General features: G+C 34.3%; 2 protein-coding genes across 5 annotated transcripts in view; both read right to left on the bottom strand.

Annotated features, from left to right (window-relative positions):
• Window positions 1-8,686: 8,686 nt before the first annotated feature.
• Window positions 8,687-12,420, bottom strand: LOC106658726 (synaptic vesicle glycoprotein 2B-like). Of its 2 annotated transcripts, XM_014380810.1 has the most exons (11): window positions 12,332-12,420; window positions 11,769-11,972; window positions 11,537-11,699; window positions 11,331-11,452; window positions 11,016-11,260; window positions 10,605-10,789; window positions 10,058-10,229; window positions 9,871-9,985; window positions 9,543-9,702; window positions 9,056-9,183; window positions 8,687-8,975 (listed from the first exon to the last, which is right to left on the bottom strand). In XM_014380810.1, exons 1-11 carry the CDS (start codon window positions 12,387-12,389, stop codon window positions 8,923-8,925), a joined length of 1,605 nt encoding a protein of 534 aa, XP_014236296.1. In that variant the 5' UTR covers window positions 12,390-12,420; the 3' UTR covers window positions 8,687-8,922. The 2 variants fall into 2 exon arrangements, with proteins under 2 accessions (XP_014236296.1, XP_023317132.1); XM_023461364.1 differs by lacking the exons at window positions 8,687-8,975; window positions 9,056-9,183 and adding an exon at window positions 9,190-9,433.
• Window positions 12,421-16,662: 4,242 nt separating this feature from the next.
• The window catches only part of LOC106658812 (GATA-binding factor A-like), a 41,410-nt gene continuing 38,581 nt past the window's right edge, over window positions 16,663-19,491 (bottom strand). Inside the window, exons 4-6 of one of the 3 annotated variants that reach the window (XM_023461443.1) lie at window positions 18,253-18,425; window positions 17,375-17,666; window positions 16,663-17,278 (exon numbers count right to left, since the gene is read on the bottom strand). In XM_023461443.1, the coding sequence (XP_023317211.1) occupies window positions 16,926-17,278; window positions 17,375-17,666; window positions 18,253-18,425 (818 nt within the window). In that variant the 3' untranslated portion in view covers window positions 16,663-16,925. The remainder of the gene's footprint in view (window positions 17,279-17,374; window positions 17,667-18,252; window positions 18,426-19,491) is intronic. The other 2 variants (XM_023461444.1, XM_014380935.2) reach the window with 2 other exon arrangements.

The following is a 19,491-nucleotide window of genomic DNA, read 5'->3' as shown; positions in this document are numbered from 1 at the left end:
TGGATTATGCAGTATCAGTATCCCTATGTTCAATGAACTACGTGTAAATACATTGTAAGAAGCTTAGAAGTAATTTACAATAAACAAATACATCGAATGTATCCAAGTTTAAAATAAATATAATGGAAAATTTAAAAAATCTTTTTAAAAAATCTTTATTTCTATTAAACTAGATACTAACGAAAGGGAGGGGGGGGGGGGGGGGGNGGGGGGGGGGGGGGGGGGAGGGGGGTGTAACATTAACTTTTTTATTATTGTTGCATGATTCTAAGAGCTTATACTTTCAATCCGGCAAAGATACATTTATAGGTTTGATGTTTAGGCTAAATGACAACCTTTCTAGAGTACTCAGTTGAATTTTCATTGACAAATACCAAATATTATTTGTTTATCGTTTCTCCTTTCATCGTTTATGCCGAGTCTGTAAAATGAAAAAACGTGAAGTAGAATGTTCATAACATGGGAATAACGCTATAATACGAATGTGCAGGTAGACGCCGGCTATGAAACTCACACTACACAAGCAAACAGATCGAACAAAAATGCTCCGCTAATCGCTGACTGCTATTCGAAGGGACACTCACACTCGAACAACGAGCCACAGGGGCCGAGGAGCGATCTATACCATCGAAAATATTTCGTAAGTTGACAATAAAGCAAACAGCATATAATCACCCAGCAAACTAAGATACAACGCATAACAGTACATTAAAGAGGTTCTGGAGTCTCAGCGAAATGCAGCAAAATTTTTAAAACACATTTAATTGCTTTGAAACTTTATGAAATGAATGTTAATATCAAAATACAACTTTTCACCGCAAAATTTTGTTAAAATAATGAAAAAAATTTTTGACCTTTTAACATAGTTTCTTACGGGAAATCGTGAATTTTCGCTTTCAATGAGCATAAACATAATGTAAAAAAAAAAAACTAAATAGAAAAAAAAATACGTACATGTAGGAAAATTAATAAGGAATAATTTGACTGCAAAAAGAAGTTCATCGACCGTTTAGTTAACGAGAAATAAATTATTATGTGACAAAATTCGTGGGTCATTTGCACTTACCCTAACCAACAAATAAGCTATATCAACAAAAATATGTGCTCATTCGACTCTAATGAGAAATAAAGTATTGTTTTAAGCCTAAAACATCGAAAAATACTCATCAAAATGATTGAATTATTAATAATAGCTATAATTGTGTGCCAGCTCATTCAAAAAACCTACAATTTCGTGTTATTTCGAAGTTGGCAGCGCTGAAAATTTAACATTGGAAGTATAGGAGCCCCTCGCGTCCCGCTTCGTCCCCCTCTGAGACTCCCGAACCTCCTTGAGATAAAAAATTTTTGAAGAAATAATATAGGTTAAGAATTGAAATTGAGAAAGATCAAAACAATAAATACAAAGTTTCTATCCCGACCATACGTCACCCCTACACTTCTATCATAGCCAAAAAGGCGTGTGTGCTATATGCATAGCGACGCGCACAACTCTCGAAACTATAAGGCTGTACGTATATCATAGCCAAAAAGACGAGATAAGACGTCTAGGATCAACTCGTCGAGTTTCTTACGCACTGCAAATCGATTGACTCTCGAGCATTTCATGAGTACCTCCATCTTAGCCAAAAAGGCGAGTATGCTATATGCACAGCGACGCGAACGACTCGCAAAACTCTAACGCTGTACGTATTTTAGCCAAAAGGCGTGTGTGCTATATGCATAGCGACGCGGACACCTCTCAAAACTATAAGGCTGTACGTTTCTTAGCCAAAAAGCGTGTGTGCTATATGCATAGAGACGCGCACGACTCTCAAAACTATAAGGCTGTACGTATCTTAGCCAAAAGGCGTGTGTGCTATATGCATAGCGACGCGCAGAACTCTCAAAACTATAAGGCTGTACGTATATCATAGCCAAAAAGTCGAGATAAGAATGCTAGGATCAACTCGTCGAGTTTCTTCACACTGCGAATCGATTTACTCTCGAGCTTTCCATGAGTACCTCCATCTGAGCCAAAAAGGCGATTATGCTATATGCACAGCGACGAGCACGACTCTCAAAACTATAAGGCTGTACGTATCTTAGCCAAAAGGCGAGTATGCTATATGCACAGCGACGCGGACAACTCTCAAAACTTTAAGGCTGTACGTATCTTAGCCAAAAGGCGTGTGTGCTATATGCATAGCGACGCGCAGAACTCTCGAAACTATAAGGCTGTACATATCTTAGCCAAAGGTCGAGTATGCTATATGCACAGCGACGCTCACGACTCTCAAAACTATAAGGCTGTACGTATCTTAGCCAAAAGGCGAAGATGCTATATGCACAGCGACGCGGACAACTCTCAAAACTATAAGGCTGTACGTATATCATAGCCAAAAAGTCGAGATAAGACGTCTAGAATCAACTAGTTGAGTTTCTTACGCACTGCGAATCGGTTGACTCTCGAGCTTTCCATGAGTACCTCCATCTTAGCCAAAAATGCGAGTATGCTATATGCACAGCTACGCGCACGACTCTTAAAACTATAAGGCTGTACGTATCTTAGCCAAAAGGCGAGTATGTTATATGCACAGCGACGCGCACAACTCTCAAAACTATAAGGCTGTACGTATCTTAGCCAAAAGGCGAGTATGCTACATGCACAGCGACGCGGACAACTCTCAAAACTATAAGGCTGTACGTATATCATAGCCAAAAAGTCGAGATAAGACGTCTAGAATCAACTAGTTGAGTTTCTTACGCACTGCGAATCGGTTGACTCTCGAGCTTTCCATGAGTACCTCCATCTTAGCCAAAAATGCGAGTATGCTATATGCACAGCGACGAGAACGACTCGCAAAACTATAACGCTGTACGTATCTTAGCCAAAAGGCGAGTATGCTATATACACAGCGACACGGACAACTCTCAAAACTATAGGGCTGTACGTATCTTAGCAAAAAGGCGAGTATGCTATATGCACAGCGACGCGGACAACTCTCAAAACTTTAAGGCTGTACGTATCTTAGCCAAAAGGCGTGTGTGCTATATGCATAGCGACGCGCACAACTCTCGAAACTATAAGGCTGTACGTATATCATAGCCAAAAAGTCAAGATAAGAATGCTAGGATCAACTCGTCGAGTTTCTTACGCACTGCGAATCGATTGACTCTCGAGCTTTCCATGAGTACCTCCATCTGAGCCAAAAAGGCGAGTATGCTATATCCACAGCGACGCGCACGACTCTCAAAACTATAAGGCTGTACGTATCTTAGCCAAAAGGCGAGTATGCTATATGCACAGCGACGCGGACAACTCTCAAAACTTTAAGGCTGTACGTATCTTAGCCAAAAAGTCGAGATAAGAATGCTAGGATCAACTCGTCGAGTTTCTTACGCACTGCGAATTGATTGACTCTCGAGCTTTCCATGAGTACCTCCATCTGAGCCAAAAAGGCGAGTATGCTATATGCATAGCGACGCGCACAACTCTCGAAACTATAAGGCTGTACGTATATCATAGCCAAAAAGTCGAGATAAGAATGCTAGGATCAACTCGTCGAGTTTCTTACGCACTGCGAATCGATTGACTCTCGAGCTTTCCATGAGTACCTCCATCTGAGCCAAAAAGGCGAGTATGCTATATGCACAGCGACGCGCACGACTCTCAAAACTATAAGGCTGTACGTAGGTCTCGTCTGATCCGTCTAAGGAGACAGACGTGTTTATTGGTAGCTCAACTAGTATTTACATGTTATTATATGTGATTCAAGTGAGAAATTAACCAATTGATTTCAATCAAACTATCTTAATTAAGTGCAAACCGCTGGGCTACGGGCCTTCCCGCACCAGCTAACAAAATCTTGCTTTTTAAGCCGAAAAAACAGGCCATTGACTCTGCTCGACAAAGTCAATAGTCGAATTCAGCATGAACCAGCAAAATTCAATCTGGAAGATTGGTGAAAGTAACACAACGCAAGTAAATATGTCAAGAAATACGGAAGCAAATGTATCATCGATGATCAACAACAACACAAGTAACAACAGAAGATCGTACGCTCAAGCTACTGAAATATGTTATACTGATGAAATGGCTATCGTCATGGACGCCCTTGATGGCATCAAATATACCGAATACTTGAAGTCCCTGAAAAATCACATCGGCCCAAAAAAAATGAAATACGCATCGAGAATCTCCAACAAAAGAGTATGCGTCTATATGGACAGCATAGAATCAGCCGAACTTTTAATCAACTCAGTAAAGNTGCACAGCGACGCGGACAACTCTCAAAACTTTAAGGCTGTACGTATCTAAGCCGGAAGGCGAGTATGCTATATGCACAGCGACGCGGACAACTCTCAAAACTTTAAGGCTGTACGTATCTAAGCCGAAAGGCGTGTGTGCTATATGCATAGCGACGCGGACACCTCTCAAAACTATAAGGCTGTACGTATCTTAGCCAAAAAGGCGTGTGTGCTATATGCATAGAGACGCGCACAACTCTCGAAACTATAAGGCTGTACGTATATCATAGCCAAAAAGTCGAGATAAGAATGCTAGGATTAACTCGTCGAGTTTCTTACGCACTGCGAATCGATTGACTCTCGAGCTTTCCATGAGTACTTCCATCTGAGCCAAAAAGGCGAGTATGCTATATGCACAGCGACGCGCACGACTCTCAAAACTATAAGGCTGTACGTATCTTAGCCAAAAGGCGAGTATGCTATATGCACAGCGACGCGGACAACTCTCAAAACTTTAACGCTGTACGTATCTAAGCCGAAAGGCGAGTATGCTATATGCACAGCGACGCGCACGACTCTCAAAACTATAAGGCTGTACGTATCTTAGCCAAAAGGCGAGTATGCTATATGCACAGCGACGCGGACAACTCTCAAAACTTGATGGCTGTACGTATATCATAGCCAAAAAGTCGAGATAAGACGTCTAGGATCAACTCGTCGAGTTTCTTACGCACTGCGAATCTGTTGACTCCCGAGCTTTCCATGATTACCTTCATCTTAGCCAAAAAGGCGAGTATGCTATATGCACAGCGACGCGGACAACTCTCAAAACTTTAAGGCTGTACGTATCTAAGCCGAAAGGCGAGTATGCTATATGCACAACGACGCGCACGACTCTCAAAACTATAACGCTGTACGTATCTTAGCCAAAAGGCGTATGTGCTATATACATAGCGACGCGCACAACTCTCGAAACTATAAGGCTGTACGTATATCATAGCCAAAAAGACGAGATAAGATGTCTAGGATCAACTCGTCGAGTTTCTTACGCACTGCGAATCGATTGACTCTCGAGCATTTCCTGAGTACCTCCATCTTAGCCAAAAAGGCGAGTATGCTATATGCACAGCGACGCGGACAACTCTCAAAACTTTAAGGCTGTACGTATCTTAGCCAAAAGGCGTGTGTGCTATATGCATAGCGACGCGCACAACTCTCGAAACTATAAGGCTGTACGTATATCATAGCCAAAAAGTCAAGATAAGAATGCTAGGATCAACTCGTCGAGTTTCTTACGCACTGCGAATCGATTGACTCTCGAGCATTCCATGAGTACCTCCATCTTAGCCAAAAAGGCGAGTATGCTATATGCACAGCGACACGAACGACTCGCAAAACTATAACGCTGTACGTATCTTAGCCAAAAGGCGAGTATGCTATATACACAGCGACGCGGACAACTCTCAAAACTATAAGGCTGTACGTATCATAGGCAAAAGGCGAGTATGCTATATGCACAGCGACGCGCACGACTCTCAAAACTATAGGGCTGTACGTATCTTAGCCAAAAAGCGAGTATGCTATATGCACAGCGACGCGGACAACTCTCAAAACTATAAGGCTGTACGTATCTTAGCCAAAAAGGCAAGATAAGACGTCTAGGATCAACTCGTCGAGTTTCTCACGCATCACGAATCGATGGACTCTCGAGCTCTCCATGAGTACCTCCATCTTAGCCAAAAAGGCGTGTTTGCTATATGTATAGCGACGCGCACAACTCTTAAAACTATAAAGCAGAACGTATCTTAGCCGAAAGGCACGTGTGCCATATGCATAGCGACGTGGACACCTCTCAAAACTATTAGGCTGTACGTATATCATAGCCAAAAAGGCGAGATAAGACGTCTATGATCAACTCGTCGAGTTTCTTACGCATTGCGAAACGATTGACTCTTGAGCTCTTTATGAGTCCCTCCATCTTAGCCAAAATGGCGTGTTTGCTATATGCATAGCGACTTGCACAACTCTCAAAACTATAAGGCTTCACGTACATCTTAGCCAAAAAGGCTAGAAAAGACCTCTAGGATCAACTTTTCGAGTTTTTTACGCATTGCATTTTGATTAACTCTCCAAGCTCTTCATGAGTACCTCCATCTTAGCTAAAAGGCGAGTTTTCTATATCCATAGCGACGCGCACGACTCTCGAAACTATAAAGCTGTTCGTCAATCTTAGTCCAAAGGTCGAGAAAAGACGTCTACTCGTCAAGCATGAGATGCTTGGGAATCTTGCTGACTCCATCTCTTCACTGGGATGCTCACTTAGGCAGCATCATCACAAAGTCACAGTATGCCCTCTATTCGCTTCGTTTTTATCATTACGCTCTCTCTCTCTCGCCAGCTGCGTGAATCCTTAGCCGTGGCTTTTTTTTTTTTTAATTTTTTTGTTTTCGTTTCTCATGTATTTAGGTGTGCTCATCTTGTTGTAAAAAGAAACGTAAACTAAGCGCTATTCGCGTGCACGTTAAGTTAACCGACGTCGGGTCCGTGCGTAGCGTCGTTTCGCCTCGTAACCGATTTTTTTGTTGTTTCCGGTGTGCTCGCTTGTCTCGTCAGGTTGGAGCCTGCGCATGTCCTTTTGCGGGTTAAGGGTTAACTTATCGACGAACCGCCCCGGGCTCATGGCCAATCGATGACTTGTGCGAGCTGAAAAAGGTGGACTCGAAGAACAGGATGATCGAGGGCTTAATCGGCCTTAATCGGGACTTAACTCGGGTTATTTTGGAGTTTCAGTAACGAGGGACTTGTGGAATATTTCTTTGACATTGAAGAATATTTACAAGTTCATACGCATTACTTTTTCTCTCTGACTCAGTTACCAAGTCTCGAGAGCCACCGTCGCCGAATGAAATGATACATTCTCGGGTTATTTTGGATGAAACAAACAACTCTCGGGTTATTTCTGGTGTTTAAGTATGGACTTTGGGGTTATTTTACGACATGGGTCCTTTTACGCTAATTTTCCATGCATTTTTCAAAGCAAGCATTTATGAAGAGTTTAAAATAATCCTTACTATACGGGACTATTGGGTTACTTGAATTCAGGAGAAACAAATTATATTTTTGGCAATAATAAACATATCAAAGCAAAGAAAAAAACTCTGAGTATCATTAGGCATATTGAGTATCGTGTTTCACAAACCATACATTTTTTATCATAGCCAAAAGTTCCTTAGATGTGCCATAACAGGTGTTTCTTCTAAATATACAAAAATATCATTGACTCGATTTAAAAAATTCTCAGAAACATTTTCATGTTTTTAATTTGTCAAATACAAACATGTTTTCATAAATTTATGTACATCAAAATCTCGTTGAAGATAATGTTTAAGAAACATTTCTGCACACAAATTGCCATGCAAAGTCATTCATTCTTCAGAGTTGTAAGGACTTTTTTTGTTCACGTAATTATTATGTACATGAAATATTTTCCTGAAAATTTTGTTGATAAACTCGTTTTAGAAATTCCGAGTTTCCGTTCACGAAAATTTTTCGTACACGAAATCGTTGACAGTTAAAATGAATGTTTTGAAAAATTTTTATGACTAAATTTTCGTAGACGAAAATTTTCTAGAAAATTTCGTCTATAAACATATCTCGGAAAATCCAAATTTTCGGGTACAAAAATTGTCGAATCCATGAGTTTTCATAAAATTTCCCTGAATGGCCAGACCCAAAATTTAGTGCCCTTTCAGAATTTTGGCTTGAATTGAAAATTTAATGATTCGATAGAAAGTCATGTTCGTTTAAACAAAAAATAAAGGAAAAAATTGTGCGAAAAAACGACTTAAAGAGTTTATTTCGAACTGTTGCGGTAAATAACCTAAAATACAAACATGATCGGAAGTGATCATGGGTGTAGAAGTACCTTAGGAAATTTTAACAGATTTTTCCTACCCCCTTTTTAAACAAAATGATGTCTATGAAGTAAAATGTTAATAAAAATGTTAATAAAAAATAATTTTTGTATATATGAGTAAAACTACTGATATTTTACAAAAACCACTAAACCTTTGTGAACATCTATAATTCAATTTTCGAAAAATGAAAAAATAATCATTTTCGTTCTCACGATGTAATATTTTCAGCCGCTCACGGGGCAGGGTCGTAATGTGAACTGACTATATTCACATACACTACAATCTATATTCTATTATTGAAAGTAAAAAATACGTGGATTATGCTACCAAAGATACAAGTAGCTCGAATTATGTACAGTAAAAATTAGAAAGAGAAAAATTTTCAATGAACATGATTCTTTTATATTCTATTATGTCTTAATATCTAATATTGTTTAAAATTAAAATATTTCATAAATATGCCTTATAATATTCTTACTCCTCCAACATTTCTTACAATTTCTTTAAAATAATCTAAAATGAGTTGAATGACGCTAGTATTAATTATTGGTTGATTTTTATTCATTTCAAATATTTTACAATAATAAATATATATCTTGCTGCACTTTGCTGACGTTAAACAAGTGTATTTAACGAAATTTATCTCAACATCTAAATTCTTAATACTGATACTGCATTATCATAATTTTTTTATATATTACAAGCAATACTCATAGCTCACCATTTTGAAGCTTTATAAAATGTAATTCTTTTTTTCATTCATGTATCGTTGATGTTATTTTACATTATTTTTACTTTTTGGTATAAATATTGTTAATACCAATGAAACTATGAAAAGAAAATAGTATTATTTAAAAACTGTTTACTTATAAATTTAAATAGCGTAAATTACCCATATTTGACCTTACCAATGAGAATGACTGCAAGTGATATAACTGTGACGATGCATCCGTAATCAAGAAAAATTGGAAATAATATATTTCCCGACAATGCTCCGATACGTCCAACCATCATAGCTAAGCTTACTGCCATAGTTCTGAAAATGAAGTTTTTAATTTTTTGTTAAATGCTTCATGCGTACAACTTTTTCTTCTTTTGCATTTTCTGGCGTTGTTCATAGTTTTCAAAACAACGTTTACCTGTCGTAATATTCAGAGCAATCCATTCGAGCTTCACTCTGAAAATTCTAACTTCTGAACGCGTTTTTGAAAAACCAGAAAAGGCAAAGGAAGAAAACTCCTCTCAAAAAAATTTTTTTCGCTTATGCCTCCTGTAAACCCTTAAAACTAGATATCAAAGAAAGTGAATATTTTAATATACTTTCATAAAATCTCTTAAATTGTGAAAACATCAAAATGAATCTATATTATTTAAGTCATTCTTCAAAATATTTACCTTAGAGATGTAGGAAACAGATTTACAGTAACACTTATGACTAATGTGGTCGTAGTGCTCATTAATCCAACGAAGAAAGAAGTGAGCAGAATGATTACAGTATAGTGGCTCGCCCAATTTAATAAAAGTATAGAACTCGTTGAGACAACAAAACATAATACTATAAAAGTAATATTCGTCATTTTCGCCATTATTTATCGAAATTGTTTTTTTGTTTTATGAAGAGCGTTGAAAGGTATTTGTTAGAGTATTGAATCAATTTCACGGTACTTTAAAAGTTAATACGCGAAAATAAAATATTATTTTTAAAATAAACAAAAATACGTACTCAAAAGATTTTTGTTATTTACTATATTAACTAAAGCAGTTGCTAATAATAAACAGATAGTTATCGCTGTTGATACCAGTAAGGTGAAAATGTACACGGTGCTATCTACATGTTTCTAAAAAAAAGACCAGTTCAAGATATTTACTAGAAAATAACATAATAAATAAAAAATTTGTTTTTAACTCACCACTATGCATTCAGGTTCGGTTTCATGAATATTCTCTACTTTTATTACTTTTGTATTTGTTGTATCCAAAATTTCACAAAATGTTAAATTTAAAGCTCCTCCACTAGCGTTACCTTGATAGTGATTCAAGGTTGCAAATAATTGAGGTTGCCAGAGTCTCAAAGTGTTTGCACTGGATGAAATGAATACGCATTCGTAAAATTAACGCTCTTATAATTTTTAGATATTCTATTAGTTATGATTTTTTCATACTACCCTAGCCGAAACTAACCTTTTTCGTCCCGGCGATCAAAACGAAAAAGTTAATTTCTGCTGGGGGATAAAAATATTTAATTAAATATCAGAAGACTAAATTAATAAATTTCATTGTTGTCTTGGCGTTGGAAATCCATCAATGAAAAAAAATGCTGTCATTTCATTGGCAAATAGCTTGCATCTTAAAAATAATTTAAAAAAAAATCGTCTCGTCTTGGCGCAAGTTACAGAATTAATTTCTTTTATGTTATTATTATTTGTTATTATTTGCATAAATTATTATCTGTTTTACCAAAGCATGCCTCCAAACTGTATTGTCACCATTAATAAAAGTCGCATCAAGTTGGAACCCATGAAGAGCGGCTTCATTTGAAGCAATCCTTGACATATGACGCTTTTGAAACTCTTTGGATACGCCCTTGTTTCTGTCACTGATACAGGAATCTCATCTGTCAGTTCATTCTCGAGCACTTTTATCTGACGAACAATTGGAAATAACCTTGTTTATTTCTAAGAAATTGATTGCCTTTAAAAAAATTGTTAACCCTCAAAATAGTTTTCTAAGATATTGGTTTTTTGTGAAAGACAGTAATATAATGAGAAATCATCATCTAAAAGTAACTATACAGCCTATGGAATGTATGTTACAACGAGAATTTTATACTTGCAAATGATTTATGGGGTGAGCAAAAGTTAAACTCACTGAATATGTTTCTGCCGATTTTTTCTTGTTTATAACATATATTGATCTAAATATACTCAAAGCTTCTTCATTTCGTCCTTGACTCATTAAAAATTTTGGACTTTCAGGAAAAAAAGATAAACCTAGTGCACCGATAAGTATTGGAAGACCACATGAGCTTAGATATATTCTCCATGAGTTATAAATGAAAGAATCATCTCCAAATTGAAAGTACCAGTTTCGAGGAATAATGAGCCAAGCCATAGCTGAAACAAAAAAAAATTTTTTAATTTTAATTTTTTTATTCATTCATATTCTTTAGAAGTCATTTATTACCCGCATTAACAATACATCCAGCAAAACACGTGAAACCAATTGCTAAAGTAATTCTCGGACGATCTTTAGTACAATAAAATTCAGCACAATATGTCATAATTGTAGCATAAGGTCCACTTACACTGAAATGATAATTGTACTTGAGTCATTTGTGGATGACTGATGGGTGTTACATTTACTATGATATTATGATCATTGAAACGCACATAAACCCGCTGATGAATTTGAATATTACGATAGTTGCAAAGTTCTGAGAAAATCCACAAAGTAAATTGCAAATTCCATCGGCTAAAAATCCATATAATAATATAGGTCTTCTACCGAATACATCAGCCATAAATCCCCACAACAATGCACTACTAACCATGCCTATAAAGAGGTATAAACTTTTTTTGTTTAGATTATTCTACTGTTGTAGAGAATATTTTCCATTCTTACCTGCATATGAAATCCCATTAAGTATACCTTTGTGATAAAGTGTCAAATCTAAATCGCATTCAGCAGATGGCAATATCATTGACATATTTGAACTATCTAGCACGGATGCCCAAGAAGCAGGTATAATTACTAAGAGTAGTAAATAATGAAATTTACCATAGCCGCAAGCCGATATAGCTTCTTCAAAATTTGATCCTCTGCCATCTTAGTGTATAAAAAAGTGATATATATTTATCAAGTATAATAGAAAAAAATACGATTGATAAATAGTGATTCATAATTATATGACTATTTCTGGGAATCCTTCAACAAAATTATAAGTCATTTCGATTAGTTAAAATAATAAAATAAAATACTTAAGTGATGGAATATTAATTTGTCGTCAATTTACGCGAAAACTTATTTATGATAAATTTTGTCATAAACTAGAATACACATTGTTTGTAATTTTTGAGCAAGGAAACAAAATTCATGTCAGTATAGCAATAATTATTGGAATAATGAATGATGATTAAAATATGAAAACGTGTTTATATGAATTTAAAGTTCTACAACAATTTTACCTCTATTTTTATTAGAAAACTCTCTTGATTTTTGTGTATCCTTCGTTTCCAGCTCCATTTAAGCGAGAAACCGATTCGCAAGATCTCAAGTCTAACTGGCAAAATCACTGTGTAGAGCGCCAATCCATTCAACTCTTCTTAAGTTTTTGCTCTCTCTCTCTCTCTCTCTCTCTCTCTCTCTTACTTGTCTATCCCTACTTTTTCAAGATCGCGACGCATTTAAATCAACAGTTTTATCATGCTGACGAACTTATGGAACGTTAGATATAAAATGATTTTTTTTCGTCTGGTAATTCTTTTTTAATCTTGAATAAACTGGATTTTCACATTTTTGACCATCTACGAGCATGAGTGATGATACGCACATACTTGAAATTCGTTGTATAATTAATTTTCAGTTTTTTTCTTAAATGAATGTAAGTATAGTTAAAATGTCTTAGAATGTCGAAAGATTGTAATGAGTCATCAATGTTTTTGTAAAGGCTATCATTACTCTGCTCATCTCGAGAAGATTGTTGTAAAATAGTAGCTTATTTGCTAAATCAACTTTCATGACATTAACAAAATAATATAATCAAACCATGAAAATTCAAAAAATTCAAAATGAAATAGACGGTGTTTGTTTTTAGTTTATCATTTTTTATTACAATTTCATATTTTATCTTTCATTTTTTCACATTGACGCATTTCGATAATGTGAATTGGCGCATCTTCTCCTTCATTCAATGATCGTACGATAAATTCTAGTTTAAAATTTGAACATTCGCTGTAGCGTTAATAAACACACTCTCTTAAATCACCATTCTCTTAAATCACTATTCTCTTAAATCATTATACTTTTCAACAAGAGTTAAGATAAGGCTCGACAAAACACGTTTCTTGCATTGCATTGTATAGCTTTGATGATATACGATAAGCTTCGAAAAAATTCATTTCTGGTTGATCATTAATTAAATTCTTAAATTCACGAAAAAAATTTGATCATCATTTTTTTAAAAATTTAAAAATTCATTTCTTCAAAGTGAATAGATGTACTCATAGTTTTCATTTTTATAACTTGGAACTGTAATGCATTTTGTGATAGAGTGATTTTAAACATTCATTTTCACGAATGTATAGTTTATAACAAATATTCACCAAAGACAGTCTTTGATATCAAATAGAAGGATTTAGAAAAAAAAATTCGCAAAGCTTTGTCTTATAAAATAGTGAGGAAAAAAACCTTGACGATCATCAGCGCGTTTTTTCCATAACATTTTAGTTAAAAGTGATTTATGGTTTATTCTCATATTTGAACACAGCTGTACAACAATTTGAAATTTATCTTGAATAAAGCTAAGTGATGCTAGTAAAATAAACTATCTGTGTATAAAGGAGTACATTGAACCAATAGGTTTTGTGTGGATATCATGTGCATGAATGTAATTGAGACTCGGTATTGAGAATTGAGTCAAGTGTCATGATCATTGTAAGAATTTTTAAACTTTTATCATTTACCTCGCAAAAACAAAAAAATAGTTTGAAAAAGACCGTGGTAAAATATGTAGTCAATTTAAATATAATAAAATTTTTTTAATCGTACTGACACATTTTTATTTATAAGAAATTTGAAAAATAATATTTACTTGTTTTGAGCTGATAATTGTTTTAGATATCATAAAATTAGTAACTTTCTCATTCGATAGAAAACCATGTTTTTAATTATCTTCAATTCTTTTCTCTTAAATTAGATACTCTTTTCTCTTAAATTAGATAGATATCTAATTTAAGAGAAAAGCAGTGCTTATTCACTAGGTGTTCTAACTAGGATACTTACATTGCATAAAATCAATACTAAAAAAAATGCGTCATCGATTAAATAAATATCAACTCATGTTTGTCACGAGTTTCTTTAAAAATATTATTAATTTTTAAAGGGCTTGTTTAAATTTCATAATTGTTACTTTTTTCCAAAAATCTAAAAATTACTTAATCCTTAAAGACAATTTTTAATGAATAATGTTATTTTTTCTACACTTGACTACGCCGCTCAATGTATTAAAATCTAGCCTGTTGCTATAAATGTTGCAAAATGGTTTATTGTGGAAAAAACAATATCATTTTTTTAATTAATTTATTTTTTGACTCCAATCACCACCATCAGATCAAACCAAAATATTGCCTACACAATTAATAACAGTTTTTCGATTTTTTCCTACTAGTACTATGTAGTTTTATGTAATCAATATTTTTTGAGATTTTTGAACATATTGGGCAAAGTAGCATTTCAATTAAAGCATAATTTGTTTCAAAAAGAGACTCTGACCATAGTCTAACATTAATCTACCATACTTTTTCCGTGAAAATTTTTAAAAATGTATCGTAAATGAAACTGCACCTCTTAAGAGATAGGTTTTATTGAATCATTTTTATTTATAAAAGTAACTTTATAACTTCATTGAAAAATAAAAGATATTTTGTAAGTTTCAATGAATAAGTTTCATTAAATGATTTAAAAAATATAGCTCTTTAATTTTTATTAATGAATAATGTACGAATACTCTGCTTTATCGAACTTTCTGTTGCATTGATATTCGTTTGAAAATTAAACACTGAGAATACCTATGTTATAAATTTCAATTGAACTTCTATGTCATATTTTTAAAATAAAAAATATCAGTTAGAATTTCTGTCCTATTTACGGTATTCATATTTTCTAATATTTTAATTATATAGTTGTTGATACAATTTCTTGAAAAGTCGATATCCACATTCCTATGAAATTGATTTTATGAAAGAATTGATTCAAAATCTTAAAGGATTGTATGATTACATCCTCTTCCTTCAAATAAAGAAACAAACTTGAAACTACAGTTACCAACAGTCCATTAAATTACTTTCCGACGGACTGTCGGTATTACAGGTATTAGGAATGGTGTTGATATTCTATATCGTTTGTTGGTTCATTTATGTATCATATGTTATGTCAAAAAATAAAATTACCAATTGTGAACCAAAGCTGATAAATAATATTACGTATTTAATTCGTTATGTACAATTATTAAATTCGCTTCTGAGACGAAATCAATAAAAATTATTTTATTGAAATGTGTCTGATCTGTTTTTCAAACATAATTCTAAAATGCATTCTAGTATAATGTTGAATCTTTGAATAAAAATATAAGGTTGTAGATTTTCCTTTGTTTGTAATAGATAATTTTCTGCTGCTCAGTTTGAAGAGATTATAATATCTATGAAATGATGAACAATTTTTACGCATTTAACTACTTCTTGAGAGTCAGTAAATCATATGTGAAATGAATCGATAAAAGTTTTATGACTGTAAGTTTGGTATTCAAAAAGACTGGATTAATAATTTTTTAAAAAACTTTTATTTTTTGTTCAAATACAGTTTTTATTGTTGTAAATAATAAATTACGATTTTTAACATAAACGAAGTTTACAGAATATACCGAAGATTTACGTAAAGTGTAAATTTTAAATAAAACTTGCAACACGAAAATACTTACAACAAATTTCATTGATTTTCAAGATTACGATCTACAAATATATATTTCGATGTGAGTCTAATAAAAACGAAATATACATGTGAATAAAAATATAATATCGTCATAGTTAACCCCGTGAGGTTTTAGCTTTTTAACAATAATGGTGTCCAAGTAAGTACGAATTATACCTTGTCAGGTGTCGAGATCAGCTACTCATACAATACACAGTTTCAAAGTAATTGATATCGCCTTGTAATAATTAAACTTCATATTTAAGTATTTTAAACATAAGAATTCTCATGAATATCAAAAATTCCACCAAAATGTTTTCAACATTTCTGGATACTCTTCGACTTTTTAGACACGAGATTCAAAATTACAAAATCTATGTTTAGATTTTGATATGTTGAACTAATAATCTAAATATGTTATTTTACTATATTAAACTATGTACAAATAATATTAATGCTCTATAGTACTCTATAACGTGTCATGCGTTAAAAGATTGCACGATTTTGACTTTCATTACATATAAATGAATGCTATGAAAATTATAATAAACATTAAATAATTATCATTATCGAACTCCCATAAAATTAAAGTAGTTTGAAAGGATAGAGTGTAACCAACAAAATTGATAAAATGAAAGCTATTATCGAAGGTTTGGTACTCAATCATAACTTACATGAAACTTATTTTTTAAATGAAATTAAGTTCAAAAGCATATTATGCATAAAAAAGGAGGTAGTATGCAATCGCTTTATTTCTATGAGTTGATTGCAAAAAATATTTTGCATTCATTTAAAAAATTTACAATTTAATTCCAACTTTTCATGTGCGTGTATATCAAACAGAAATAATTTACATGGCTTACTGATAAAAATGAAATTCTACTAAACGTGTTTTATAAATGAATAACTGTAATAAGTTCATGAGCGCACTGGGATATAATGTACATCAAAAGCGTAAATGCAGTTAAATCTGGAGTATAGTATCGACAATGAAACCGGATAAATAGATTCTAAAAATTGTAACGATTAATTTAGAAGTACGGAGCAAGAGAGTCTGGACGAATTCTATTGGGGCGGGTCGATGCGTAACGACGTTCATGATGAGGCTAGAAGCTTGGCCGATGCAGTGACGTGGTGCTGATGATGATAAGGAGCTTCCTGGCTTGCATAATACGCTGCTGCCTGCTGATGCTCGCTCGATGGCACGCCGAGCTGGTGGGGATGTTGATAGTAAGAAGAATAAGGCTGGCTTATCACGCCACCATCGCAACTTCGAGGCTCCGTTTTGACTGTTGGTATACTGCCCGTCGCCGCGTTGGACGGTAGCAAGGGCGTATGACCCAAGTATACTGGACGTTCCGTCGGTGAGCTTGTCGACGTTGATTTTACTTCCAATTGATGTTGGTGAGGCTGTTGCTGATGCGATGCAAGATGCCCACTTTTAATATCTACGTGTAATAGATGATAGATATATTTGAACTATTTTACACTTCAATCTATTTATTGAAATTTATATATTTTTTGATATGGGCATGAAATTTTACCTGAAGGTGACGAAGCTGTGGAAGTGAGACTGTCGTTGTGGTCTGAGCTGGACTGTCGTGAGTTTGGCTCGGGTGTCTTCTTGGGTTTTCTTTTGCGGGTTTGTATTCCATCTTTTCGCATGGCCAACGGTCGATTGACACCATGAAGCTTAAAGTAAAGGCCGCAGGCGTTGCACACGGGTTCGCCTTCGTTGTTGCGCCTCCAAAGAGTAGTCGTACGGGTACCGCAATTCGTGCAGCATAGGCCCAATCTTCTCGTCGCCGTCTGGAATTCGGAGATCTGTCCCATTTTCTTATATGTATATACCGAGATTATTGTTATTCATAATTTATAATCATAACTATCAATAAACTTAATTCCAAAAATATTAGATAATCCTCGAAAAAAAGTATATTTTACTATCGGTTACCAATAATTTTTTCTAAATATAAATTCTTATTAAAACGATGAAATTTGATTTTTGTGAAAATAATTTTACCCATACAGAATTCTTTATTACTAATTCCTAATTTCCCTATAAACTTTTTTTACTTTAAAGAGGAAAAGTAAAAATAATCATGACTTTGGACGTTGAATCGAGACTACTTTAGAAGATAAAGGCTCTGTACTAAGGATTTGCGTGTGTGTGTAATTTGATCAATTAATTAAATGATAAACTAAATCTTACTATCTAAAATATTTACAATCAGGTGTATCGCGCTTTAGTTTTGATAAACAAAAAAGAAATTTTCGAGAAAAAGTAATCGGTGGAGTGTGAACAAAATGTCATTTTACGCATTCCTTCTTTTTAATATTAAATTATTTTCAAGTTCTATAAAAATTTAATTGAAGTGCATCTAAGTTATATTAGACGAAAACAAAATGAATGTGAACTTACCAAGCGTTTGGTTGGTTTTATGAGAGGTCGATTCATTCCATTTATTTTGTGATAGAGGCCACAAGCATTACAAAGATAATGCCCAGTCCCGTCGCGACGCCACAGTGGCGTGGAAATGGCACCACAATTTACACATTCTCGACCTTCACTAAACTGAAAGTCCATAGTCGTTTCTGCAAAATATATATTTTATTGTTATCATTTTTATTATTACAATTGCTAGTTTCATTTTCTTCATTGTTGTTTCAAATGAGTTTAATAGTAGATGGAAACCATTGATAAAAAAATTTTATACTATATAATCATCATGAAATAAAATGTTAGTAAAATTGAAAGTGTCGGTTAAAATTGGCTATAAAATTGGGGTACTAGCTCGAAGTGTTATATCAACCATAATTTGGGATTTGAATTAATGGATACTAATGAAAAATGTCGACTAATTTGACATCTTTGTAAGGTATTGCTCGAGTCTAGATTACTTCCGTAGCGTAAGAAACACATCCAAATAAAATATAGCTACTAAAAAAGGACAGGACACCGATGATCTATTGAAGTTTTGGTCGAGTGCTTTCAAGATCGAGGCGCCTTTGTGCCGCGCAAAGATAGCAGCATGGTAAAAATAAGAAGAGAAGGAAGAAAGAGCTGCGAGACGCCCGTCTGTGCTTTATCTCCACTCTGAGAGCGGTCAGACTCGGGCTTTCTTGCGAGGCATTATGTACGTATATATTATATACTCATACCCATACCCATTCTCAGAGCCTGTTTCTAATCTCAATACAAGCCTTGCACCCCGAGGATTTTAAACGTAAGAGATGAGCAGCAGCTCCATCTCCTCTGTCGCGCACGCTGCCGCCACTATTTATTCAGCTAATTTATTTATTTTTATCACCCGTATTACCGAATACCGAAGCAAAGAAGTCATTTAAATGTTGGAATACACGTGTAGAAAGTAATGTTTTTAAGTGTAACAGTATGGAACATATAGATATGAATGCAAGATAATAGGGAGGAGATATCTAAACCTACGTGGAAATTAAAATACATTTTCTCCTAATTTTTATTTTTACTTTAGCGATTTCAATAAAACGTACATGAAGCTATAAGTATTATATTGAAAAGATAAAACATTTTGAAAAATTTAACGATGTCAACTTCCAGCTTTGTTGTTTTTTCACATTAAGTAGGTTATATGCAATCAAGATTAAGACATTATTGAATACTTCATTTATAGTAATCATA

The sequence above is a fragment of the Trichogramma pretiosum genome, unplaced genomic scaffold, assembly GCF_000599845.2.
Source record: "Trichogramma pretiosum strain Unisexual culture from Peru unplaced genomic scaffold, Tpre_2.0 scaffold2, whole genome shotgun sequence".
NCBI lineage: Eukaryota > Metazoa > Arthropoda > Insecta > Hymenoptera > Trichogrammatidae > Trichogramma > Trichogramma pretiosum.
Note: the sequence above shows the minus strand (reverse complement) of the source record. Positions and strands in the feature narration are given on the sequence as shown.